General features: G+C 42.0%; 1 protein-coding gene across 10 annotated transcripts in view; it reads right to left on the bottom strand.

Moving 5' to 3' along the window:
* camk2d2 (calcium/calmodulin-dependent protein kinase (CaM kinase) II delta 2) overlaps positions 1-27,398 on the bottom strand; it is a 28,817-nt gene extending 1,419 nt beyond the window's left edge. The window contains exons 1-20 of one of the 10 annotated variants that reach the window (XM_029506708.1): positions 26,907-27,398; positions 23,853-23,947; positions 11,618-11,677; positions 10,738-10,792; positions 10,142-10,207; positions 9,537-9,609; positions 7,939-8,041; positions 7,659-7,742; positions 7,322-7,416; positions 6,977-7,099; positions 6,748-6,831; positions 6,454-6,496; positions 5,149-5,189; positions 3,803-3,862; positions 2,529-2,573; positions 2,108-2,156; positions 1,580-1,678; positions 1,071-1,091; positions 430-505; positions 245-339 (exon numbers count right to left, since the gene is read on the bottom strand). In XM_029506708.1, the coding sequence (XP_029362568.1) occupies positions 245-339; positions 430-505; positions 1,071-1,091; positions 1,580-1,678; positions 2,108-2,156; positions 2,529-2,573; positions 3,803-3,862; positions 5,149-5,189; positions 6,454-6,496; positions 6,748-6,831; positions 6,977-7,099; positions 7,322-7,416; positions 7,659-7,742; positions 7,939-8,041; positions 9,537-9,609; positions 10,142-10,207; positions 10,738-10,792; positions 11,618-11,677; positions 23,853-23,947; positions 26,907-26,968 (1,429 nt within the window). In that variant the 5' untranslated portion in view covers positions 26,969-27,398. Of the gene's footprint in view, positions 1-244; positions 340-429; positions 506-1,070; positions 1,092-1,579; positions 1,679-2,107; positions 2,157-2,528; positions 2,574-3,802; positions 3,877-5,148; positions 5,228-6,428; positions 6,497-6,747; positions 6,832-6,976; positions 7,100-7,321; positions 7,417-7,658; positions 7,743-7,938; positions 8,042-9,536; positions 9,610-10,141; positions 10,208-10,737; positions 10,793-11,617; positions 11,678-23,852; positions 23,948-26,906 lie in introns of all 10 variants that reach the window. The other 9 variants (XM_029506792.1, XM_029506878.1, XM_029506964.1 and 6 more) reach the window with 9 other exon arrangements.
* Positions 27,399-27,779: the final 381 nt, after the last annotated feature.

Here is a 27,779-nt window from a genome sequence, read left to right as displayed (position 1 = left end):
GAAAATCCATCGTCCCTCAGGCCATCTGAAATCTAGATGGGGTGCAAAGCCAAACTCTTCGAACGTTTGGTGCGACTCCAGGCCAACGCCGTCTACAACGAAAACATTGGCTTCTACTAGCATTTTACATTGTGACAAAGTTTCTGGTTTCAGGGCCACCTGCAACTGTTCTCATGGTGCTGGTAAAATGTATTTTCTGTGATTGTTATTTATTTAATTATTTATTTATTTATTTTTTACTTACCATTCTCAAAGTAAAAGCGGTGGAAGTCATGTCCTTCCACCAAGTTACCCAAAGCTTCAGGCTCAAAGGAAGTCAGACCAGGATCACAGATCTTTCTGCATCACCAAAAAAGAGCATAGGCTCAGCAAAGGAAGAAAGCGAATCAATCTCCAGTTACTGTATGAATGCAGAGGAAAGAAACCTACGCATATGACTCAAAGTCCCCATTGTTGATGGATTCAATCAACTGCTCAGTCACCTTGATAATTTCCTGTTTGCGAGCTACAAAACAAGATCGAGGAAGAACATTAACTATATAAACTTATGTCTGCGTAAGTTCTCATTCATCCAGGTCATAGTCATATCCGGCCAACAATTGAATTTAAAACAACTGGAGTTGTCCTCACTAGTCTGACTAGTCTGACTAGTCAGGTGGGTTTGACAAACCCAAGTCCTAAGTCCAGCTGCTCTCGATTCAACTGTTGGCCGGACACATTAACTGATAGAAAAATTACTCGTTACTGTCTTTCAAGCAAATGTGGGGTCTGGGTGCAAACTAAGAGAGTCTGATCATTTCAGCTTCAAACAGGTTCTAGTCTATGAAATTAGCAGGATTTCAGAGCTATTAGAAATGAGAGGCGCTCAAAAAAAGGATTTCACAAAGTCATTTTGTGCATGTAACACAACAAGAAGGCCTCCCATGACTAATAGAGATGTCAGGCAGGAAAATGCAGGCTGACACAAGTCTTTTCACCAACAAAGCTCAAAATTAACAAAGACAAACCAATGCTCAGATGCAAGAATATTTCTACAAAAGCAGTTTTAACTAAGTAATGTTGACAGTTACCTTTATTGTTATTGGTGCAGGCTGGGAGATATTGGAAAAAATACTTAATTTGTGCAACAAAAAGACATTAAATAATGACAAAAAAAAAAAAAAGGGTATGAGAAAGTTATAAACTGCAACAGTCGTCTCCGTGTGTGTGTGTGTGAGTCAGGTTTTTATGGTGTGAATCAATGTTTGGGTGTCTGAGAACAGAAGGGAAATGGAGGGGAGAGAAGAGAGTCTGCATCCACAAGACGCCACTACATATCATCGCCTTCGCTTGGAATACAGAGGAAGGAGAGGAGCAGACATTTAGGGACTTTGTGTTCACGGGGGGGAAAAGTAATCACTGCAACACAACAGGCAATAGTCTAAAACATTTAACCACCTCATTCAGGGAAAAGATGTCATGAAAAGGAGGAGAGCAGGAGTACGGGAGGAACTTTACACGTTACAGTTTCCTCCAGATGTGACTGGGTGGATAATAGTGGAGGAAACAGGGAGCCACCCGTAACTGTGGAGGGACTTACTCTGAACTGAGGAGGTGGGAGTCTGTCTTGACTCAGACATCTGTGAAGAACGGCTCTTAGAGCTTAAGATACCACTCACTAAGCTGCCCAGACGAAGTACTGCCAAGCGTGTGTGTGTTGTGCGTTGCGTGTCAGGCATACATATCAATGTGCAAAGGCAGAAGACAAATTTGGGGGAAAATGTATATTTTTCGACAAAACGGGGGAAAGAAAAAAGAAAGGAGACATTTAGTAATACTGGAATAAAGTGGGATGCACAACATAAAGAAAAGGCGGGCAGCGATCGCATCAACCTCTGACTACATGATAGCAACTTGAAGGTGCGAGGGAGGGCAGGACGAAAAAAGAAAAGGGAGGACTGCATTTCTCAAGAAGAGTTCACATTCGAAGGGGGTTGGAGGAGTGAACTTGTTGTGCGGTGATAAAACAGGGTAAAGAGAAACACACAAAGGACAGATCGGTCTGCCTGGAAACACTCAGGACTGATTTTAAATCATAAAACAACAAAACAGGCAAAACATGACCTACCTTTTACATCCTCATCCTCTATAGTGGTGTTGGCACTCTCAATGGACTCCTTAGGAACAGCAACAAACAGCTTTTAGTTACTTTAAATTTGCGTTTGTATTGATCATAATGTGGTACGACATACATCAAATATCGGCGGCGGCAGAAATACAGCAGTTTCTCATTGAACTGCTCTTGCAAAGGTCATAAAATGTAACACTGCTATGTCTGTTTTCATTTAAAAGGCAACTACAGTTCCAGGAGGTTGCAAGTTCATGGTTAGGGTCTTACCCCACCGCTGCCAGCTGTACCCAATGCACATAATTCGTTAATGTTTAATAACATCACAGTAGAAGCTAACAGCTGTTTTGTACTGTGAAAGGAAAAATAGCTGCAGCACGAGAGAAAACAGCTTTAACATTAGGTGCTTTGGTTTTAATACCTTGTTTCCATCCACAGGGTTGTGAATCACAGTAGTCTGTGGTTCCTGAGGAGAAAACGTAACAGTGAACTTGTGGGTATTATGGCATTGGCATAAGTAAAGCCTATATGTATTTTCAGAATTTGAACGATGAGATATATGTGTGTATATATAGATATATATAATTTTTCCACTTTTCTATCTTCCTATCTTTCTTTCTGCGTGACATTGTTGCCAGATGTCTTTTTTTCTTTATATCATTTATTGCTTTGTTTTGTTTTGATTTTTTTCATTACCAATGTCTTCCTTTGGTAATCGATCTCCTGATGAGCAGCTTAATCCTAATCATAGTCCGGGGAGTCTAATCACTCTCCGCCAGATTACATTAGATTATAACATCAGCAGCTTGCATCTGTGTGTGTGTGTGTGTGTGTGTGTGTGTGCGCGCGCGTGTGAGTGTGGCAGACAGCAAATGGGACGACAGCAAGCCTTTGACATCATGCAGAGCAGCAGTCATGTGGCCTGACGTAAGCAGCCAGTCAGCAGACAACGCACAAGCGAATGAGTGACGGCCAAAGCGTCGGGAACATCATGCATCACACTGAGCCCGAGGAGCTGACAGCCTCACTCTCTGGCCATCCACAGACAAATTATATGATCAACACATGCTCGGGTTCTTGTCAGGAATTTGAATTTCCTCTGCCACACCAAAACCCGTAAAGTACTTCACCACATAGGGCATGCATGAGACAGGTGGGAGAGAGGAAGGAAAGAGGGGAGGGATTATTGAAAAGGAAATGGGGACAAGGAGTAGCAAGAGGTGAGTTGAGGTAAGGGGGGGGGGGGGGGTTGTTGAGGTAAAGGTTGCCCCTAACTACAGATTTAGGACCTCACTACCGAAAGCCAAATCCTAACATGTATGCGAAGCCATATTGTTTGAACTCTACATCAACATTATACAGATCCAGCAAATGCAAAGTAGCTAAGCACTGCTATTATAAATACGTTACCTTTAATAGTTAGCCATATCAGCTATGGTGCGACTGAGACATGCAGCGCAGTTGCCAAAGCTTTTACATACTGTTTCATTCAGGGATAGCCTAAAGTCCACACTCTTATACACGCGCTTAAGGATTTGTCACAAACAAGGTCGAGATGAAACAGGACACGCCCCCCTCCCCCCCCCAAAGGGTGAACCTGTACCTCCTCCACAGTCAGGGGTGTGAGATGGGAAGCTTTCGATGGGAGGTTTTAGAGATGAAGGTGCAAGTGTAGGTGAGGTTGTGTGTCTATACCAGTGCAGGGGCAGGGCCAGTGTCTTTAGGACTGGTCACTGTGTTGGCTTTGTTGTTGACCTGCAGGGGGCAGTGTAGAGGGGAAATGACACTACACACTTTACAGGCCCACTGGACACACATACATCCAAACACACAAACTCTGGCCACGGTCCACTTCATAGAGATGATCCCAACCTTCCAGTCAGAACCGATATCACTGAAAACTGTTAAACTGTTACCAACTAAAACCGTTTTGAATAATCTGTCTGTTTCATGAAGCAAACATATCAGTGTATGCCCTAGCAGAAACTTTAGGGCTTAGAAGAGCTGGGCCATCTTTAAAGTAACTGAAGGACAAACTTTTGATTGTTTCCAAAAATCAGATATTTTATTATCAATCAAAACTGCTGAACTTAAAAATAGGAAAAGGACCTTGTTAGTAGTCATATGGGGGAGATGAGGTCTAATTTAAATTCATTTTTACCACCCTTCCTGTCAGAGAAAAAAAAAAAAAACAACTAAATGTTAACAATGGACATCTGGGCCCATGCATGAATCCATAAAATGTTTTATTTATATTATTGCAACCATTTACTGAAGAAAAAAATGAACAAACAATAATAATGATCTAAAGACAAAACTTTTATTTTAAGTTAATGAGTTGACTCACCAGGCAGAAATTCATTTCAGACATAAAATGTTCCCTGATATTTTGTACATTAACTACCAACGTGTCCCTTCAATTTAGACTCTAATGAGCGCTGTTGTGTTCATTCTTATTGCCCGTCATCATTGTGATCCTGTTCACTCTCCCTGGAACGGATCACGCAGTATGACAAAATGACTGTCGGCCTGATCAAGACCCCAAACACAGTGAAATTCATTCACACAATGTAATCACCCTCCAACTAAAACTCACCCAAATGTATAAGAGACAACAGCATCCATCAGTCACACAAAACTGTCAACACACGTACACACACATGAAAAGGTGTTATTTCAGATTTGACCCCAAACACATGTTTGAAGATGTCCTGGACAGAGTACAACAGGGCCTCTTAAAGTCAAGTTTAAATGACTATGGAAAATATGAGGCATGGTCATACGGACAAAAAGAGACACTATAGAGACCAGCATCTAGAAGAAGGGACAGTGGTACTGGAAATGTAGACATTCACATGTAATCAATGAGGTCAGCTGTGTCAGGAAACAACTGTATGCCTGGAGTGACTGTCCCTGAATGATGATGCTGTAAGGTGCAAAATGCATCATACTAAAAAGTGATAAGGCTCCTCTGACACTGAACGTTCCAACAGACTAATGCAACTAACAAAGCATTCTCTTCACTGTGCAAAGCGGCTCACCTTCACTCCATCGGGCTTCTTGTTGAGCAGACTCTTGGCTGCTGTAGAAGGAAAGAAAGACAGCACTTCAGCATGAGAGCTGACAAACAGAGTCCTGAGCCTGAGGCTACGCTAACATGCAGCAAGCATATCAGTCAACTGTGCTTATCTTCAAACTCCAGGTGCAAAAATCCAACTGCAAGATCCATGATGCAATGCAAGAGATGCTCTGAATGGCATCATCATTTAGGGAAGGTGGTTCTCTGACTGAATATTAATTCCTGTCTGAGAGGCTAAAAGGTGGGTGATTGGCTGAGTGCGTGTTTGGCGGGTGATGAAAAGGATAATCTATCTAACTGCAGGAGGCTCACACATCATTCTTAAATTGACATTGGCACACATACACATGCACTTAATCACCAACAGCCACACATAAAATCCCACCGTTCCTCTTGAGCTTAGTTTCTGACGGTATAAAGGAATTCAAAAGCTGAGTTGCATTTCAAATACATGCTGTATTCTCCTTGAAATTCCATTCTGATCTCATATTGGCACTTTGGAAAGTGTGAGAGTTTTTTTTTTTTGTTTGTTTGTGAGAGTTTGTTTGTTTGGTTTTTTTGGAATACTTAACACCTCGTTTTCATGCATATGTGATTGAATCAGGAGAGAAAGGAAACCTAAGAATTACAAATTATTGGTCGGGCCAACCTTATATATATATATATATGTGTTTATATATATATATATATATCTTTGTCATTCCAAAAATCTTACCTCAGATGGAAACCACAATCCAAACAAAAGAAGGAAAGAAAATTGAAAAAGGAAGAAGATGAATAAAGAGAGACACAAATGCACTAATGCATTTCACTGTAGAATGAAAAGAGAAAAAAGGCTGAGAAATAAGAGATAGGTCAAAGGAAATGCATGCAAAAAAGTAGAGTGTAAAACAGGGCGAAAGGGTGGTAGAGCAACAGCTAGAAAGATAAAGAGAGATGACTCTGTTCACCAATTTCTATATTTGAGCCAAGACAATCTTCGTTCTGTAGAGAAACAAATCAAAGGCATTCCAAAATAGGTTAACAAGTCTCAAAATCCTTTCTTGAAATTAAAAATCGAATGCAGATTTTGAGCTATTTTGTAATGCCCCCAATCTGTTTCCTTGTGATGAGAAGAAAGGACTTTTTTTAAGCACCTAAAAAAGCTACCCCAAACATCAGAAGCTAAAAGTTATTTCCAACCGTTCCTTTTTTTTTTGTTTGTTTGTTTGTTTGTTTTGTTTTAATGGTGTTTGGGAGAACAAGGTCTCAGCTGAGAGAAACATACCTGAGAAGTTTCTTGTGACCAGCAAAGTGGTCAGTATGGCTCCCTGCAGTGATCGAAGAGAAGGACAGACGGAGGGAATGATGTTGTGAAGAAGGAATACAAGAAATAGGAAGATTGATTAGAGGCTCACAGCAAGAAAGCACAACAAAAGAGCAACTTGAAGGTTTAAGAGAACAGCTCATCATGTCTGAGTTACCCTGAGAAATCCTGAATGAGGACGACATAGAGGGAGAGGGCAGAGTGGATGGATTGTTCTGGATAGATAGAAACATGAAGGTTAGCCCAAAGCCTCACCTTGAGTTTCCTCCTGGCGTTGAATTTCTTCAGGCACTCCACAGTCTCCTGCCTGTGCATCATGGAAGCGACAGTGGACCGTTGCTGCAAGAAGAGCAGAATATTTGAGGGTTAAGAGGAAGGAGGGAAACAATAGGTAGGCAATGTGACTGTGGAGACTGATGTGTATATATGGGGCTTTAAGCGGTGTGTTACAGTGGATCAGAATCTGTGTGTGCGTGCTACATACGCAGATCCAGGGGTGTTTGAGGGCCTCCGCTGCAGTGATGCGTTTACTGGGGTTGATGGTTAACATCTTGTTGATAAGATCTTTGGCCTCGGGAGTTACAGTGTCCCACTCCGGGGACGGGAACTGTCAGAAAAATGTCCGTACTTACTGCCGAGTTCATGCAAATGGAAACAAAACAGCAGCATGTGCTTGTAAAAGTCTTCAAAACGAAGGGAAAAATGGGAGATGGGAGGAAGTAAGCCTGCTTAGTTAATGTTATTGTCAGAGTCATCACCAGATTTTTTTTTTTTTCTTTCTTTCTTTTCAATAACTTTAACCCTACTGTGCATGCAAGTACGCACTTACATCATAGGCCCCAGCCTTAATTTGTTGGTAGAGGCGGTGCTGGTCCTCATCCCAGAAAGGAGGGTAGCCCACCAGCAGGATGTACAAAATCACACCTGGAGGGTGGTGACATGTGAAGTTAAGCAACAATACGGTGCCGATCTTTATTGTTCACCAAGAAAATGAAACTCTCTGGTTTGACATTTCATAATACACTTGAGAGAACACGAGGCTGCAGCAAAAGTGCAGACGGCGCTTCTTCAACTGAACAGCCAAGACAGCTGCTTAGATTGAGGCTTTAGCTGCGGTGTCAAGTTAATTCGACGGCCTGAGCTGAGAGAATCTGAATTTTATTTACCACAGGCCCACATGTCCACTGGCTTTCCGTATGGGTCTTTTCTCAGAACCTCGGGAGACAAGTAGCCCGGAGTGCCGGCAAAACCTGGAGGAATGACATGGAGGGAGGGAGGAGATGTGGGATGGTAGGCTGGAGTGGGTCTTTCAGTGGATATACTCACTAAATGAGTGATTGCTTGATTGATTGAAGGATAGCTTGCCTGCCTGCCAGCTTGCCTGATTGATTGGTTGATAGATTGATTGATTGCCTTCAGGCTGAAAATGGATGGATGAATACTCACCGAACCATGCCTGCTGGTCCCCCTGCACCTCGATAGCCAGCCCAAAGTCAGCCAACTTGACCGCCGCCCCCTTCAGCTTACTGGCCAATAGAAGGTTCTCAGGCTGGGGGGGGCGGAGTCAAACAGGTTAGAGGTCAGAGGTCACACGCTCTGGGAACAAGCTGCCCACAGACACAGATCTAAAATCAGATTAGCCAAACCAAATCCTAATCCAAACCATTAGGGGCCAACGATGCTAAACTGCTCTTAAATCAGTGTGTGGGGCAACTCCCGTTCTGCCACACACATGACAGAGAAACAGAAATGTGCATGGGACCAAATCTTCATGTGACCACAGACATTTTCCATGCTGGAGATGTGGACTTGTTACCTCAGTCTCATGGATTCTGAGAAAGTGAATTGGCTGCATACATGACAGGTTTGTCCACAGTGACACCAATCCACTGTTAAAATCCATGAGTGAGAACAAAGTGCACACAGCAGGGAGAAGGATACAGGGGGGAGGTGTGGTGGAACAGGAGACGTGGGTGTAAAAACAAGGCACTCGGCCACATCTGAGTAACCACAAACACACACCACAAACTAGCACATTTTAGGACACTTGTAAATATATGCAAGCCCCAAACATACGCACACACACGACACAGTTGCAGAAAGGTCTTCGCTAACCTAAGGCCAGTTCGACAGTGCGCGCTAATGAATAATACATTTCCTAACATTTAGAGACTCTAAACGCAGCCAGCCTGTGTGCAGTCACTTTGTGGCAGACATAGGACTCAACAAGATATAGACCATAACTGACAACTGGACACATCTACACAACTATTTACATAATGATGAATAAATTCTCCTGATTATGGAGAGTCTGAAAACTTTACATCATTTCCACAAAGAGCATCTCCCCCTTCGTAATGTCAACAGATTGGAAATCTCACAAACCATCACAGTTATTCTGAATTGATTTATTTTCAAGACAGCTCTCTTATATCCTCTTCCTTCTCTCCTCCAGATAAAAATGTTCCTGAGATGTTATAAGAATACAGACTGAGAATAAAATATTCATGACCTTGGAAAAGATGTCATATCTCAACGTAATCTTGATATAATTACGTAAATTATGGTAATTCCTGAGTTTCTGTGCTCGTGCTGCTTCCTGTTCCTGTCACCGTAGCGTTACGGTCAGAGTACGACACACTCTCCCACACGCACAAAGACGATAATATGCTGTCTGAAACACAGCAGTGGTATTAGAATAGGATCTGCATTTCTGACACAGTTGGAGGAAAACTAAACCAAACGAAATACAGACTTTTCTAAGAAGGGCCAATGTAGGAGGGCAGAATGTAGGACAAGGTCTTTAGCATGTGCAGTCCTGTTTGAATTGTAGCCCAGCAAACCAAGGTCAAGGTCAAATCACCTTTATTAACTCTCCACAGACTCTTTAAAAATATATTTGTATTTCATATTTGTGTGATGTTTTCTCTCACTGCAGAAAAACCTCAGCTTAGTTCCGCCAAACAGACCGCAAACGGTGCAAAGGTAAAGACTATGAGGGAATTACTGCCAGCTGTTGCACCCATAGCCGTGGTGATACAAACCTTCAGATCCCTGTGGACGATCCCATTAACATGGCAGTGATGGACACTCTCCAGGATCTGCTGTATGCAGTGGCTGAGGGCAGTAATGAAAAAGCGCAGGATTGTGATGGAACAAATGGAAGGATGGATGGAAAAGAAGGAGGGCAAGGCAAGAGAAAAAGGTAGAGAAACAGAGACAGGGAGGAGAATTAAACAAGAGGAGGAAACAATCTCGACACAACGTGTTATATGTTGCCCTCGTTACATTTCTGATGAGCGATTTTTTTTTTTTTTTTTTTTGGTGGACGCCATTAAGTCACATGAATGCTATTCATCACAGGATATAATGTATTACACCGTATGGACTATCCAAATGTATAGAAAGTCAAGAAATCACAGACACACACACACACACATACTGTAGCACAGGCTGAGTATGATTAATGCCACAAGCTATATGTCGTTAATCACCTTTATAAATAACTGCATGAGACAAGGCAGCTGCATCACACCTCTGAGACAACCATATGTGAAACGCACAAAAATACACACAGCCGTTCTCTCTGGTAATGGACAGTGATGCATAACAGCTGCTGTGCTCAGCGGTGTATTTGGGTGTGAACTACCTAGCGTCAGCCTCACTGTAGTACTCCCTGGCCACGATGTCCTCAAACAGCTCCCCTCCTGTCACCCTGTGGGGACACAGAGACAATATTAGTGTGTGTAGGCGCTGTTAGACAATATATAGTTATCATCTTATGTAAAGTTGTGTAAATAATGTTGTTTGCCCATGAATAACTGAGTGTGAATACTCAAGTGGGTTTCTTTGCTGGATTTTTATATACCAGTGATGTGTACACACACACACACACACACACACAAACAAAGGGGAGGGGAGACATAGATGAAGAGCCTGCTGCAAAAGCATTTCATCAGCTATCATTCATTTACTTACAATTCCAGTGATTTCATGAAAATGTCCTCTTCACAAAAACTATCTTAAGATATTAATAGTTTGTGAATATTTTCACCGTGCCACTGTCAAGTGTGACTGTGCAGCTCACGAGCAAATCTCGGTGACAAGCTCCAAACAATTATGCTCAATTTTAATGGTTTAAATGAATACTTTCAAAATTGATCGAACTCGGTAAATCACAAACTTAGTTTCTACTTAAAGTTTGAAAGTCAAAGAAAAGCAATATTGCGAAACAGTGTTACTCACAGATCAAACACCAGATAGTGGAAACCCTCTTCTGATATGCTGTCATGAAGGCGTACTGTAGCAGAGATAAAATAAATAAATAGATGCACACACAAACATCGAAGAGAAAAAGAGAATGAAGAAATACAACAGAAGAGAAATAAATGAATATTATAGCCAATACTTTATACAGCTCCATTTGTTAGGTTCCTTCTCAGAGATAACTTATTTGTTAGATTTATTGTAAACCTAGTGTCTTATATACTGCAAAGTAAGTGTAAGTGTAAATAAAGCAGTTTATTCATCTTATACAGCATTTAGGACAAATTGAGATGATAAGAAAAGAAACCTCTGATTTGCTTCCTCTTTGGTCATTCATCCTTGCAGCTGTGCTTGAATCTGAGGTATTAATGTCAATAAAGCCTTCAAACCCAGGAAGGAATCGTCCCACATGCTTTCTTTGTCGTGTCTCTAATATATCATACACTGTCTTTTCTCATGTCACAGCTTTCTTTTACTGTTTCAAAGTCTGGGAGTCGATTTTTTTTAAACATTATAAGGGCAGTGATGTGAAAAATGATTGGAATCAAAGTGCAGAACTGGTTTGAAAAATCAGACTTAATGACGGTAAAAGAAAGAAAGTGCAACATCATGTGAACGAGAAGAAAAGAGGGGCTGTGCCTTTCTGATGACACAGATGCACCATCATTAGATACCTGTATTCACAAACACGCACACACACGCACACAATCGGTTCCTTTCTCATTTTCTCTCATAACTGCATCTAGAAGGTGAATAACCACAGCAGGAATCACCAGAGACCTGAACAAAATATGTTTATTTTCACTCCTATCCATGTTTTTGTGTGTGCATATTTTGAGATTGAGAACTTCTAGCTCACCGATGTTGGGATGCTTCAGAAGACGGCAAATCCTTGCCTCTCTCTCCAGCTTTTGATGATCTGAACAAAAAAAAACCAAAACAAAAAAAAAACAAAAAACCCAAAAACAAACAAACAGAGGAGGCACAAACACCAAGAGAAACAGAGTCAGGTTATTTTTAATACTTGTCATTATTCCCTGCAATGATTGGCTTTCTGAATCATCTAGCATGAAGTTGGCTCCAAGTTAGTTTGGACTCGGTGGAGGACACAGCACAGTGTTCGAGCATTGTTGTGTGTATTCAAACTACTGCGGGTATTTTGTTTATGTACCTGTCTGCGTGTTGGCCGCGTGTCAGCCCCGGCCTTTTCCTTATCAGAGCTGAAATGCTTGGCAAAAATAATGCAACCTGATATGAGCTTGGTTACGTGCCACAAGCAGCCCACAGTGTAAAGCAAACACTGTAAGCAGCAGCAGCAGCAGCAGCAGCAGCCGGTTCATGGCGGCTTTCTCCTATGAGCTCCTGGTTCCCTTTGTCTCCATGAGGACGAAATAAATTCACAGTGATCGGACTGGTCTTCTCAAACTTTGAGAACAGGAAGTGATGTTCAAATCGCCCCCTCAGAAGAACCCAGTGTCCAATGACTCTAATTTGGCACAAATGAGTCAGACCATCGGCCGTTATGAGTGATACAGTATGGTGTTGGGGCGACCCATTTCAGAATTGCCTTGGGACACAGAAAGCAAGAGAGACACAGTGAGAGAGGAAGTGAGGGAGCAAAAGAAGAGCAACGGGTTCTACTTTTTCTTTTTTTTTTTTTGCAAATAAAATAGGACACCTATTTTTCACTCTCATCCAGAGCCCTTTCTTCTGCTCTTATTGATGCTATGGCAACTGTGGACTCAGTGCAGCTCAGGGGAAAGACCAACAAAGAACCCCAGGCAGCTTGTTCCCATTATAGGTACAGGTATCTGCTTATTCGTCGACATTACGCATCTATAGGCAGCAGCAGACAGCCACAGGCAAATTAAGGGTTTGAGTTTGTATTTCAAATAAAATGGAACTTGATGTGCTCTAAAAGGATCTGTAAAAATGCCAGTAAAATATTAGTACTGAAACTGACGGACTGTGGGCAAACATTAGCGGGTGGAGTTTATCAGTCGCAGTGAAAGAGATGAAGCCAGAATAATCCCGGCAGGGAAACGCCAAACAAATGCAAGACAGGCTGTGGCTGCACTACAGTTAAAGCTGAAAATACAGGTGGAAGACATTTCTGCAAAAAAGAGAGATGGTGGTGGTGCGTGCCAGTCAGTTGGATGATCTCTTAAAACGAACCATTTTATTAAAAATCTCTCCCAGACACCTAAACGAATCCATCCGATGCTAGTATGAAATAAAATCCACCAAATGAAAAAAGGGTAAATTGGAAGTCAATCATTAGATTTTGGTTTTCTACACGTGCTTCTTTTTTTTTTTGGACCTGTAATTAAAACGTCATAACTCAGAGCGGCAGTGATTCAGACCTAGACTGCTAAGTTAGACTCCTGACGGTTAAATATCAAATATCAGAACTGTAGGCTCTCACCCTAAAGCCACAGGTGGAACACAACTAATCACATGGCACTAACGGCAGGCGTGGTGAAAGCCTCTGACACAAGGCCTTCACACAACGTTGCAAACCTTTTCTGGTGACAGTGTGCCAATTTCAGCTTTATTTGAAGAACACTGGCAACTGCAGAGTCGGAGACAGACAGGATCCCTGACAGGCAATGCCAGAAACGAGGGCAGAACAGCCATTATTTCATGATTAGCAAGGCCCTCTGAGCAAGGTCACTTATCTCCCCATCGCTGCCTCAGTCTTACCCTATTACTGAATCATGAGTAAATATCTTTCAGTCTAATACCCAAAAAGCTTTCCTTCGCCAATGTGACACATTTGTTTTTTATTTAAGTCACTTCATTTTTATGCGACTTTGCTATAGTTACACGTGAATTTCAATTTTGGTCTAACAACGCCGAGTTGCATGCGACGTTTGCACCGCATCATTGCTGACGTGTGCGTCAGCGGCGAGGTTCAATGCCTCTTCGTTTTTTGAGTACAATAATGTCTTCAGATGTCTGACTGTGTTAGCCATCCATCGGGTTTTAAAACTCTTTATGCAATCATTATTAACACACATTTTTTTTGTGTGCAGTTAATAACAATGAGCATAATCATTACACTAGCTTAAATATATAATCTTTTATAAATATACAAATGTGCTTTCTTTATTGTGTGTAAATCATGAGCTACCGTGTGTTCAATGAAAACTTTCCCCCTCCACGCCACTTCATAATTATAACACTGAAGTTGGACTGGTCCAGGTTTTTACATCCTTACACCTTCATGGACCACATAAATACATCTTCCAAAAGGCCAAAATTTATATTATATAAATGTATTTATTATTTTCTCTGGCAATGTAGTCTTGTGGACACGATGTGTTTTGCAGTTACGTCGACCAAATGTTAACAAGGTGGTGCGTCCATCATCGACTTTCCTGCTTTAGACTGGCTACTGTACAGTCGCACACAAACTTCAATATCATATATAAAATCATCACTGGCTGTGATGCAGATCATAATGCTATATGAGTTTGGTTGATACTCCGAAATGTAATTTTGCCTCTGATATGCTGCTTTCTCTGTGTCGAACATTTGTGTAGTGATGCAAAACCAGTGCTTTACTGTTAGGTGATCAGTTGTGATGTGTCAGACCTACATCGGGATGACATACTACAGTAAATACTTTTGCCACCATTAATGTTTTACACAAACGCAGGGCACGTTAGGTTGGTTTTATTTTTCACTGTAACTAACTCTCCAATCTGTTACCTCCCTTGATTTCCATCATTTTCAACCTCTAATTTTCTTTCACTCACTCACTCTCCTCTCTCTCCTTCCTCCACAGGTAGTCCACCTCTCAGCCGGCTGGACATCTGTTGTCTAGCAACTCCTGCACCAATCAGAGCGTCAGGCCTCTCCTCTTCTCTGCAGTGGAACCAGCCTTGCATGCAAATGGCTGACATGGATAGTTCACATACAACTATCGAACTCTACACAAGTACGGAAAGAAAAGCGCAAGTAACCTATCCGGCAGGAGCATGAACACATTAAAGCGCTAATAATTTAAATATCTCTCCTCCGGAATGTCAAACCATTTAATCCTTGACATCCAGGTCACAGAAAATGAAAGAGCGCACTGCTACACAACGAATGCCAAAGCCAACGTTTGGTTTGTATTAGATGTTTCTTGCCTATTTGTGACTTCAAAACTAAAACTTTATGTGGAAGCCGCTGCAGTCATTAGATATGTTTGAGGTGATTCAGCAAGGATCATGCAGATGTTAAACAAGAGAGGGCAGAAATTTGATGCTACTGGATCCACTTTAATAAGCAAAAATGTGTGAATCTGCTTAGATTCCTTCTGTCTGGAGTTTGCATGTATTGTTGGGATTATCTGCATGAGCCTGAAAAGGCATAAATCTTATTCCATATTTCTATACGTTTAGCTGAACAAAGTTCTGTAGCAGTCAACTTTGAAATCTCCCTGACTGAAAACGTCTCAGACTGACAACAATGTGTCGTGACGGGCACACAAGAGACATTATTACCTTACCTGGTTAAAACTCACAACAGCATTTCTACATAATGTGAATCTGGTGTGACTGTAAAATCCTTTCCAGTCAGCTGTTATCATTCGGGGCTGTCTGGACTTTTTGGCCTGATCTAAGCTGCTTTTCTGAATACCTGTCAGTATGCATGTACGCTGTCCAGCAGCGCTTGAATTACTATTTATAAATAAAAATTGGGACCATGATGGATGGCGTCTGTCTTTACAGTACAGCAAGTGGCATCCTGTTTTCCTGTTTTCAGCAAAATGGTGTCACTTTCGTTTTTTGTTCTTTTTTTTTTGCAAGAGAGAAAATATCTCAAATATCTTTTTGACCTGCTGCCGCTGTCTCTCCTTTTCTTTGATGTAAACAAAAATATATTTTACTAACTTTACTTTGGTACATAAAATTCAATCAAATTCTTTGAAATCCTACTTTCGGAAATAAATGTTGTAGCGATGGGTTTCTTTAATTATGGCGAACCAAACTGTCTTAAAAGTTTCTGCAGTTGTGATTTATAGCTTAATTAAAGCGCTAGCACATTTAAATATTTCAGAAAAAAAAAAAAAATGGAGGCACATCTCTCAAGTGGGCCTACTTAAATGTGCTGAGCTCTGCAGCTCTGCCAGCTGCTTTGCAGTTTCGAGAACACTGACCTCTTGCATTTGTCACGTCCTGCATTGTCTCAATATCAGCATTGAGAGTGCGTCGCCTCATCACTTCATGTTTAGTGACAGTCCACTATGTTACACTGATGTCATATATTACCCAAGATTTGTTTGGAGTTTCTGAAAGATATTTGGAACTTATAGGAAGGAAGGAATCAGAAAAGTACAAAACATCAGAAGTTGTGGAGAAGTTGCGACTAACTCTGACAACACGTGTACCCTTTATAGCATGAATAATAACTTCCCATTAAAAATAAATAAATAAATAAAATAAAAAAAAGCATATTTGTTAATACCACAAACCATTTATCAGAGAGAGTTGTTTGGTTTTAGCAAGGATTTTTTTATTTGTCCTATACTGAAAAACATGTTCTTGTTTGCTGAAGAGCAATAACACTTTGTTGTAAAAACATGAGCATAAATGTGACTATCACTTAAACTGAGGGAGAGAATCATGTCGGTCCGTGGGAAGTAACGGTTTCATGAAATAAAGAAGCTTCAGATCTAAATCATTCTGTGGATTTTATTGTTTGTTTTTAATTATCTTTGAATTGCAGCACACTCCCATTTGTACTTTTCCAGCCAGATAGCACTTTGAATTCAAAAATATTTTGTCATTTCGAAAAAAATAAGAAATGATTCTGCTCCAGAGACCTGTTTGCTTGCGGCCCCGAGAGATGTTTTGAAAAGTTGCTCAAAACCTGTCCAAATGCAGCAAATCTCTGCAATCATGAGGCAAATTCCAACATTTCAAAAGTGGCCCACTTCTCTTTATCTTTCTATGTTCTTCCTGCTCCTTTTTCCTCTTTCTGTTCCTGATGTCACATCTGCAACCGCACTGCAGCAGAGTGTAGTGCTGTGTGTGTGTGTGTGTGTGTGTGTGTGTGTGCGCGCACACGTGCAATTTTGTTGTTGTTGTTTAGTTGTTGTTGTTGCTGTTGTTGTTTGACATCCTGTAAGTCTTACATTGTCAAATTTGGGGACAGACAGAAAACACTGGCAAACATAGAAAGCTAAAACAGAGAAGCCAAAGACAGGTATGGAAAAGAGAGGTAGAACACCTGAAGGAGACAGGCCGTCTAACACAGACACACACACACACACACACACTTCCTATACCTGCTTTCTGGCTTTATTCAGCTTAGCCATTTAACTGATATCATCAGATTTCTGTCCTCTGCCATAATTCAGATTCACATCATCTTGCCAGTTAGATTCATTTCATTGAAACGCAAAAATCTCTCTCACATAAAAATAAGGTCATTAAATGTGTTGTTGGTTCCAAATAGTCATATTTCCAAATATTTGAACTCCACGGTTCAATTATGGGGAAAAATACATTGTTAGGTTTGTGCAATTGGCTTTGGCATGTATTCTTAAATGAATAAAAAACTAACTAGAACTGTGAACTATATGACCCAACTCTTGAAGATTCAGTTGCAATTAATGTGACGAGGAAGATATTTGTTACTGCAGGAAAAAAAAGTTATGTCTAGTTATGTTTCACTTCTTTCTTCTCTTTCTTTCTTTCATTTCTGGAGTCTAATGCCAAAATATTTTTGGAAGTGAGTTGAAATGAATCTTCATATTAATAAATAATGTCTTTGCTTCATTGCAGCTTCTTTTTAGTTCTATACGCTTTAATACCTGTGTGCCCTCACTTCAGGTCAAACTAAATTGGCATTTCAAAAGTAACCTATGGTTGTATAAATTGGTGAATGTGTTTAAACGATCAATAATTCATTCAACAATGAGATTAAACCTTGGTTGACTTTTTAAACCTAATCCACACAAATTAGCTCAATATAAACAGGGTTCTGCGATTGCTCTGCCTAAATTTAATTCAGTTTTAATTAAAAACATGTAGTTGGTTGACTACAATATCCTCTGTGGCGGCTAAATAGCCCTCCTTGATACATTTCCATCTTACCCCCGATGGAAGCCCGGGGTCTAATGAAACCATCCAGGACACAGAGACACCGTCACCCTCTGCTGGTTCCCAACAGAGGAAGAATTATGAGACTCCTTTGGTATCTCCTCTTAGGAGAAACAAAAGGTGGCTGGTGTCAGAGATAAAGTTTCCCCGGGAGCATTGCTGGGAGTCTCATAACATATGGTAATGCCTTTATCTTATCCGGTGTAATACAGACACACACGCATTAGACTAACGTGTAAAGCCCAATCCGAGCATAGCAATCTGCAAAGCTTTCAGAAGACAGCAGACAAATGGCCCACGATGCTCCGTTAAAACGACCTATCCAACGATATGGCTTCACACTGTTGCTCGCAATATTTACAGGAAGACTCCACCTTGTCTTCATCTAATTGTTCTTCCATTTACCTGCAATGCCATCCAACAAGACACCAGAGATATTTCCACCCAGCTTCACGTCAAGGTGGAGAAAGAAAGCCTGTAATAAGAGTAGGATGTTGCTCCTACACTGCATTACCTCCTTAGACTGCAGCTACTTTAGTCAGGACAAACGGCATCTCCCTCTTCCGCCTCTGCATCCGAAACAAGTTCTGAAGTAGAACTGACAGTCAAATCTCATATAACCGGTGATGTTTTAGAATTTCTAAATGTTTTTGCGGGCTTGCGACAGCAAGTGAAAAAGCTGTACATATATTTAGATTTCTCTTTCATAAGCTATTTATTCCTGATACAATTCACCCTAACCCTGCCGGAAAACACAGCCCACAATTTTTTAAAGACATTTGTCCATGTAGCTTTTCAACAAAAAGCTTAGAAATCTATTTCTAATTTGTCAGTTTGACTGCACTGTTATCTGTGGCCTGTGTCTATGAGTGTTTTCTTTCACTCAGTTTAACATCTTCAGTTTCTTTCTTCAGGTTCTGGAACATACATATGCACAGTAAGCACCAAAACAAAGAGGAAAGCCGTCCTCGTTGAAGGCAAAGGTTTGGACTCATTTTGGTTTTTACCTAGAGCCCTATAAAATCTGTTTTATTTTTTCCAAAATTTCTTTTTATTTTTTCCCATATTTGGGTTGTTTTTTTTTGGGGGGTTTTTTTTTTTGGGTTTTTAATTTTTGAGAACTCTGTTTTTAGCATTTTACACTAATGTAACCCTGAGACAGTGTTTTAAGTAATGAAATATAGACAATTTCTATATAACTGAAATAGTAAACTGTAATGCTTCCACACATTTAAGCAAAAACATAACAATTAAACAATGAAACATATGTTCCACAACTTCGGTGGAAATCAAATCCACTGTAAACTTTTTAATGTCTTCTATCCCCGTGCTCTTTGGATTTCCACCAATTACCGACATCTCCTTCAAAGAACATGATAGTAAACCTCTGTGTTAAGACAGCCGCTTCACTGATGGGGAACGTGAATTATTAGTGACCCCTTGAGAGAATTTCCCTGACAGATACGTTTCTTTTTATTTCGAAAAAAAGATAGAAGTCTGGTCTCTGTTGAGGGGTCCAGTCTCTGGTCTAGTCTCTACTCTCTGCAGGGATCTGGTCTCTGGTCTGGTCTAGTCTCTGGGGAGGTCCCGTCTCTGGTCTAGTCTGGTCTGGTCTCGTTCTAGTCACTGCAGGGGTCCGGTCTCTGGTCTGGTCTGGTCTGATCTGGTCCGGTCTAGGAGCTGGGGGGTCCTTGTTCCTTGCTGTAGCCAGGTCCACTACTCATCACCAATTAACCAAATAACTTAGACATGTTGAGGTGCCCCCACTGGGAATTGAACCGCACCCACTACGCTCAAGTCACCACAATTATTTATTTATTTATTCATTTATTTATTCATTCATCCATTCATTTATTTATTTATTCATTCATGGGTAGGGGGCATGCATTACTAGTGATCCCCCTTAGAACAGATACGTTCCGTTTTATCTGGGGAAAAAAAAAAAAAAAAGTTTATGTGAAATGACGGTCAGTTCTGTTATTCCGTGTTTCTGATGAATTTAGTTTTTTTTTCGTGATTGCAGATTTTCTAGTGCCCGATTAACCAAATTTCCGGAAAGACCGAGCTTGACATGAGCTTCACAGTGTGCGAGATATGCAAAATGAGGAACCAATGTTTAACTGCACTATTTTTTTTGGTAATTTAAGCAATATGTGATATTGCTTTTATGCAACAATTCAATCTAAGCATGGATAAATGTTTCAGACTTAATAGATGTAAAAAAGACATTTTAATTTCTCCATTTGTCATTCTGTCTTGCAAAGCAGACTGGAGTAGATCATGAGGGTCCTTTGCACACCTATAGATTGAAGCAGAAATCATTATTAATCAAATTGTTTTGAATCGCAAATCGATTTCTAATCAAATCACAGCCCCAAAAATCAGAATCATATAGAATCTCAAAATCCCAACAATTAAACAGATTAGATCACATTGTTTTCCGGGTATTTCATGAATAATAGAAGACTGGGGTATGTAAAGAAAAGAAAATGCACAGTTGTCAGTCTGCGAATCTGATACCATCTTAAGCTGCAGGAGAGTAGATGTGTTCGAGGTATCAGTCAGGTTTCATTAAGCTTCAAGTTTAATCTGTGGCATCTGTGTCAGTTCCAAAAAGAAGAAGAAAGACAGTTCAGCCATGTCATCTAATGGTCTTTATCAGTAGTATCAGTCATTGGCTTAGTTGTCATGGAGATGTTGCAGCTGTCTCACTGAGCAAACTCTGTATAACCGTGAGGACGGAGCTATTGATATTAGATGTTGCTGGAACCGTTGGAGAAAATTTCAGAAGATTTAGGAGGTTTTTATCAATAGCAGACAGTGTGTCTTACTAAATTTGAGCTGATATGAGCGGGACGTTTACATTCACGCTGATTTTTTTTTTTTTTTTTCCTCTTGCTGGCTGATTGGAAAAGGAGAAGAGTGGACTGGCTTCCAGCAACTCATCGTTTCAGCTGTCTCTTTCCTGCATTGCATTTTTCGAAGAAGGTGTTTTATCTTTGTATAACGCCATGAAGGTTAAAGGTTCGCTCTCATGTAATTTATTCCCGACGTGCATCTGGTTTGCCAGACAAGTGAGCCTCGACTGAAACCAAAAAACCCAGCTCAATTCACAGATACATTTTCACTACTCTGTGTTTTTGTGAGAGGGAGCAAGAGATAGCGAGCCCCAGAGTGAGAGAATGGCCAACATTTATTTTTAGCCCTCAAGTACCCAGCAAGTCACGTGATTCCCCTTCTTCCCACTGATCCCTCCTTCCTCCCCTACCCTCCCATCTCTCTGTCTCCCTTCCACAATCACATCCCTCGCTCTGCCGCCTCCTTTTCACTTCTAAGTGAAGCAAAACGACGCAAAAAAGAGGAAAGACAAGTCTTCCTCTTGCATAATCAGGGAAAGCTGCGGAAAGGGAACGATATGGGAAAGTCAAACATGTATACAAATATATGTCTAGATATTTTTAAATGTCCGCGAGGCAGACTCGCCTGCACTAGGCAACAGCTACCATCTCTGTTACCATGACACCTCCACGTTACGAAAATAACAATGGCACACCCCAATTACTGCAGAAACCACTCTGAGGGAGGCTCCTCTAGGTATAAGTGGACAGGACTGACATCCAACCAGGGACACTGATGATGCAGTCTCTGCAAAACTCGTGCTGACGTCACGAACATGGTTCACCTTCAGCAAATGAAGAATAAAAAGTGAGAGTAGTATGATGGAAAGCATCACCAGTGCTAGAATTACAGTGACTATGAATAAATCTCTGCTTTGATTCCTCCCTTCTTGTGACAGTCTCTGTCACAGCGCAATTCAATATTTGTGCAGTGAGGTGAGGGGGCCTTCTTCAAAACATCTTCCTTCTGCATTTTCGTTGTGTAAATCTACCTTACTGTTAAGACAAGCTGAAAGGGTCACACAGCCTGCATTGAGGCTAGTGCACAAACACGCAAACTAGGACAAAGGCACAAACACGCGCACGCAAACAGATGAGGGATTACAGACAGATTTGCACAGACACAGCACATCGCAAGCAAATACAAAGTGACAAAAGATAGCACGCAGAGTTATAGTGACAGGACAATGAAGCACGCATGAAGGGAGAGGACAAATATTCAAGTGCTAAGAGGGATGCACAACCCCCCCACACACACACACAGTGTTGACTTTCATTCTCTCCCTCCCTCTGATTAACTGTCCCTCTTCCTCTGCTTCCCATCCATTTCTTACTCTCTCTTTCGATCTCTCTTCATTGTTTCCGCTCATTCACTGGATCATCTGCTACTCTTAATGAAATGCTGCATAATCAGGATTGCAGATTGCAGGACTGTTGCTGGTCCTGTAGGCGAGATACATGCGTGTATGCATAAATACAAATGCCAAACAGACACACACTGCCTTGATCTGCTAGGATTCCAGCCACAAATCCAACCTTCAACCTCTTCCGTTTACATAAACTCTCACACTATAGGCGAAGAAACACACACACACACGCACTGTGGTGCAGTGGGGTTGGGGGAAGGTCATGATCCTGCCAGAGAGAAAGGAATCACAGTTGCAATTCTAGAGCTTATCGCTGAAAGAGGGTAAGACCACATCTGACACACCAGCATGCTCGGTATGTAAACTTTGATACGCACACACTGAAAAGAGATACAGGGTGTAGTAAGTGTCTGAATCCACAGATTCACATGCATACGTGTTGAGATAACCCTTCACGGTATTTTTGGAAAATCTATCCCAGCATGCAAATGGTGAGACACTGATCTGTCTGCTGAGGTGTCTATTACTGACACTGCAGCGGGAGGGTCAGCATGGGCAGCGGAGGCAGAAGGGAGGGAAAGAGCAAAGGATCGGTGAGGGAAAAGACAGAAAAGCAGCCGGAAAAAGACACTCAGCATTCAGGAAGTAGAGAAAGACAGGAAATTGATGGAGGAAGGAAAAGTGAGGTGTTAGTGGGCAGGAGGACCCACTTAGAAATACAACACTGTATTATAAACAACTGTTAAAAGTATGAAAATAAAGATGAATAAGAGCAGAGAACACGCCATGGAGGAGGGACGCTGGCCAGTGCATCTACATTTGCATCATCACAATCACACTATAGGCAATGGAACGACCTGTGTGCAAATTTCCTATAGATTCCTACATTTCTATTAAAAAACTCATTCCACATTTGCACATGTCCAACTGCCTGTGTGGTACAAAAGCAGTCTTTGGTTGTCACAGACAAAGCGCGCTATTGGCTAAAGAGATAGAGGACATGCAAAAGCTGCAGCACACCATTGGTTAGTTATCAAAAATATGCTTTGGTGGTTCCCGAGTGATTAGTGTATTGCACATGCACAGACGTGTGTGTGTGTGTGTGTGTGTGTGTGTGTGTGTGTGAGTGTGTGTGGTGGGATCCACACACACAAACGCACTTCAGGCTTGGGACAGCCTGAAGCAACCAGGCCAGTGGCTACAATTACAGTGACGGATGTGAAAGAACTGGGTCGACTTTGCAAGAAATCTGCCCCTGGGACGACAAGACCAGTCAGAGCTCTGAATCAATACGCAGCACATGCACACACACACACACACACACACACACTTGACATACAAGGTTACATGTGACAAACATTTCATAGGAATCGAAAGACAGATATGAACAACACAAAAAAGGACACACTACTGCACGGAACAAAATATATAAGCCGGCAGTAAGCTTTTTTTTTTTTTTGTAAACACAGAAAACGTAACTAACCAAAATCCAGATGAGCCTCTGCCTAACGCCCACGTTCACTGGTGACACACACAGACAAATGTACACTTCTTTTCAAAGCCTGCCCTAAAGCTTGTCACAGGGGCAGTGATGTTTCCAGCTCATCCACACATAACTCAGTGACACTTTGGTGGTGGTGTTTGGGGGGGGGGGTCGTTGTGCTCATGCTTAATGTGTCTTTCTCTAATTGCCTGTTTATGTAGAAGTTTACAAGTGCGTTTGTGATCTCTACCTCTGGCAGAAAGCTTCTTGGTGTTGATGATTTTGGCAGCATACTCCTGTCCGGAGGAGATCTTCACGCACCTCCTGACCACAGAGAATGCGCCCCTGGAAAATACACACAAAGAGGGAGAAGGTTTTTAATGCATTCAAACAGGGCAAAACAACAATCTGTTATCATCTCTTCTTAGCAGAACAGATATATAGACAGGTGTTTCAAAGCAGGGCTTCTTTTAGCTTCCTCCTGTTTCAGCTTTTTACTTTGTCAGTAATGGGGGCTTCTGCTAAATTATCATGTATCTGACATTTTGTGCAGTTTTGGACTGCTCGTCTGCAGGGAGATGTTTCCATGGTAACTTATTTAAAGCTACTTCAGACAACAGGGTTTCCCGATTTACAAATAATACAACTGAGCTTCACAAATAAGCATTCTTTGTGAAACACACTTCAAATGTGACTAATTACAAATGTAGACGAGCTCACATTTGCTCTTTTACAGCTGCATTTTCACATAAAAATATCGAGGAGGAGCAGATGCAGCAGCAATGCAGCACATAAACCCACTCACACACCACACCTACAGCACACACATTGTCATAATCACTACCGGAGATCACCGACAATAAGCAAAAGTGCCCACCAGCCCACTATTGTCTCAGCTGTGTTTTGGAGTTTCAGGCACATGTATGAAGATCAAAAAAACTGGGTCAGCTATATTTGAGGGGAGGAGATGAGCAGAGTGCTGCATCTCTCATCTCTAAATGCAACCATAGAGCTGTCTGTCTCAGCTCCTATCAGCTCTGCAGCCATGCAGAATACTTTACTATTCAACCCCCAATACCTCCCTGGAAGAATCCTCTCCAGTCACAAACATCCATCAGAGATATTGCAATCAGAAAGAAGCACTCAGATGCAGACTATAAAGCTGATAATGCTTATCGCCTCATATGAACCCTGTTAGTTCGCTTACTTTACCACTCTAACAGTGTGTGTGACAACTCTGGCCTGATGTAACAGAGGGGTGTTTCATTTGAAAAACAACTGAAGCTTTGTACTGCCGCAATCACAATCTCTTGCTACATATATAGTAATATGTACCATGATCATGTTAGCTAATATCCCCTGGAGTGAGCAGCTTGTCACTAAAGCTTAGCTCAAATTTATAGGGGATTTGGTAAAGCGAATATACTTTAATTATTTTCCCTGTTTCGTTGTTTTTAACTGTACATGATTAACTTATTCCCTTTTATATTGCTTTGCTTTCTATCTGCCCTGTAAGGGGACCTTGGGAACCTTGAAAAAGCGCCCATATCAATAAAGTGTTATATGAAATATTATATTTTATATGAAATATTATATAATTCATATAAAATATGAAAAAAAAAAAAAAAGATTGTAACATAACATGTTCACCTGGCTAGCAGGCATAGTGGGAACGGTGGCACAGTAAAATGAAAAAATGAAAATGTAAACTGTTTCTTAAATAAGCTTCTACAACTAATAACAGCAGGTAACCTGTGCTTTTGCTTTTTCAAAGTGAAGGCATGTGAGTCACAAGGTGCAGCATTATCAGCCACACCATCTGTTTTCTTTTTTTTTTTTTTTTCAAGTCAGGTCAAATATGGTTCCAAAATTAGAGGGCTTACACTGTACATGACCAGCTCAGAACATCTGAATATATAATTACATAATTAATTGACTTAATTAAAAATAAAAATGACTTAATACACAAATAAATACACAAAGATAAAAACGTCATTGCCCAGGGGAGCAGAGAAGGGATTTATTGGTTTGCTTGAGGTCACAAACTAAGTTGAGACAAAATATCATTCTCCCGACCTGCCCAGGATGTACACCACCCTCGCCAGGAGTGAGCTGGGATTGGCTCCAGCAACCCCACGACCCGGAAACAGAAAAGCGGTAGAAGAAGGATGGGTGGATGGATATCATGATTTGGAAATCATGCTGATCACAAATCTTAACATCAGTATATTTTATATATTTATTTTATATTGGTCAAAAACTATGTGGGATTTTGTATTCCACTGGTTGCCTGCAGTCAGTCTGCTGCATGTCTGTGTGTGTGTGGGGGGGGATTGAGCTGCACAGAATAACGGGGGATCAGGTGAGGTGAAAGGCACTTTAAAGGCAGCATGGCTGCAGTATGAATGACAGATGGCGTATGGGGGCGGCAGATAAATTCCTCCAGTGAGTGGGAGACTCGGGGAAACTGGCAGTGAAAGCTGGGAGTGAGACTCACTGACCACAGAGCGCTGCTGGGCAAACTGCGTGACGACGTAAATAACCTGTAACACATACAGACACCCATTCCCACTCTTTCCGGCCGGGGCTCACTGATCGGGCGCACACGGGCAGGTGGGTCCACATCTTATTGTCTACCCCCCGGTCTGAGGAATCCCCTGCCGGTGTCTGATAATTGACCGCAGCTCGGTGCGCGGCGGGGGGAATGTGTCATCGCCGACTACATGCTGTCGCATTACAGAGTGTGTATTTCTGTCACCCTGAGGGGGGAGAGGGATCGGATGGGATGAGATAGGAGAGGGGGTGGGTGGGGGGGTTGGTATGCGAGGGAGGTTCGCCAAATCTCACCATGACACACAACCCCCGTTGAATTTCATCCCCTCGTTTCAATTTACAAGCCGGGAGCTCCTAGCCCTCCCGTGTCCCGCCAAACGTCGGGCTGCTCAGGATGGAGGACCGGGATGACGACACGCTCCACTCGACATCTTCTTTCGTAATCAGCCAACGTAAGCAGGACATCAAATGTGGGGATTAAAACAGACAGGATGTCACCGCACAGGCCCCGCACGGTCGCCCGCACAACCGCACTCACCCACCCCGCATCATGTGTTTCGCAGCAGCGCGCGAACACACACACACACACACACACACACACACAATAAAAAAAACACGCACAGCCACACAAGAGCCCAGAATCCGCGTCCTTAAACCAAGGTGGCCTGTTACATAACGGGCTGACATTTCATACAGGGATGATGCCGGAGGGCTAACATAAACAAACAAGCAAATAAACACGCTGCCTTACTTGCCCAGCTCCTCGAACAGCTGATATTCGTCCGTAAATCTCGTGCAGATCGTTAACGCCATCCTGAAGGAGTCGCCAAAGAGGGGGAAACGGGAGGGAGGGAGGGAGGGGAGGGGAGGGGGGGGGGGAAAGCGGGTGCGGAGAAACGGATGAAGTGCGCTCACAAACGGTATCTGCCGCCCGGTTGTGTCCTGGAGCTGCGAGCCGATCGGCCGGATTCGTGCACAGCTGCTGCGCTCAGCTGGGGTGGCTTCTGCGGCAAGACGCTGCCTGCGCGGCTCTCTCCGTCCGGGCGAAGGTGGGGTGGGGGGTGCGGGGGTGCGGGTCGGGGGTAGGAGCAGGGCTTCCGGCGATGCCGCTTGCTCGTTCTCGGTGTTCTTCAGATGCAGGAGTTTGTCACAGCTCGCGGACGCAGCATTTTGCGTGCATGTTGAGTTGCGTGTCCGTCCCGCACCGACTGTTGTGTCTCTGCACGCCCGAGACGCCGCACTACCGCACCTACCCCCGGCTGTGGACACAGCCCCGCCCCTTTTCCTGCATCCTCTCACAGGCCACAACAACAACAACAACAACAACAACAACAATAATTATCATAATAAGCGATCTATACTTTGTGGGGGGGAAAACATTGTTTATTCCAAAATGACATTTAACATGCACACTCTTCACTGAAAGACCTGAAACTGCTTATTGAAAATCTGATTATTCTGGAAAGTCTAAGGAGTTGTATTAGTGGTCAGGTTTTTTTTTTTTTTTGTTTTTTTGTGGGCGTGTTTTTTTTTTTTTTTAAGCTCCACCGACGATATTTTGTGAAAAGATTTGTTAAGCACAGCAAAGTAAAATTGGTTCTCCTTTCATGATCACGTGAAACGA

This window comes from Echeneis naucrates, chromosome 1, assembly GCF_900963305.1.
Source record: "Echeneis naucrates chromosome 1, fEcheNa1.1, whole genome shotgun sequence".
Lineage (NCBI taxonomy): Eukaryota > Metazoa > Chordata > Actinopteri > Carangiformes > Echeneidae > Echeneis > Echeneis naucrates.
Note: the sequence above shows the minus strand (reverse complement) of the source record. Positions and strands in the feature narration are given on the sequence as shown.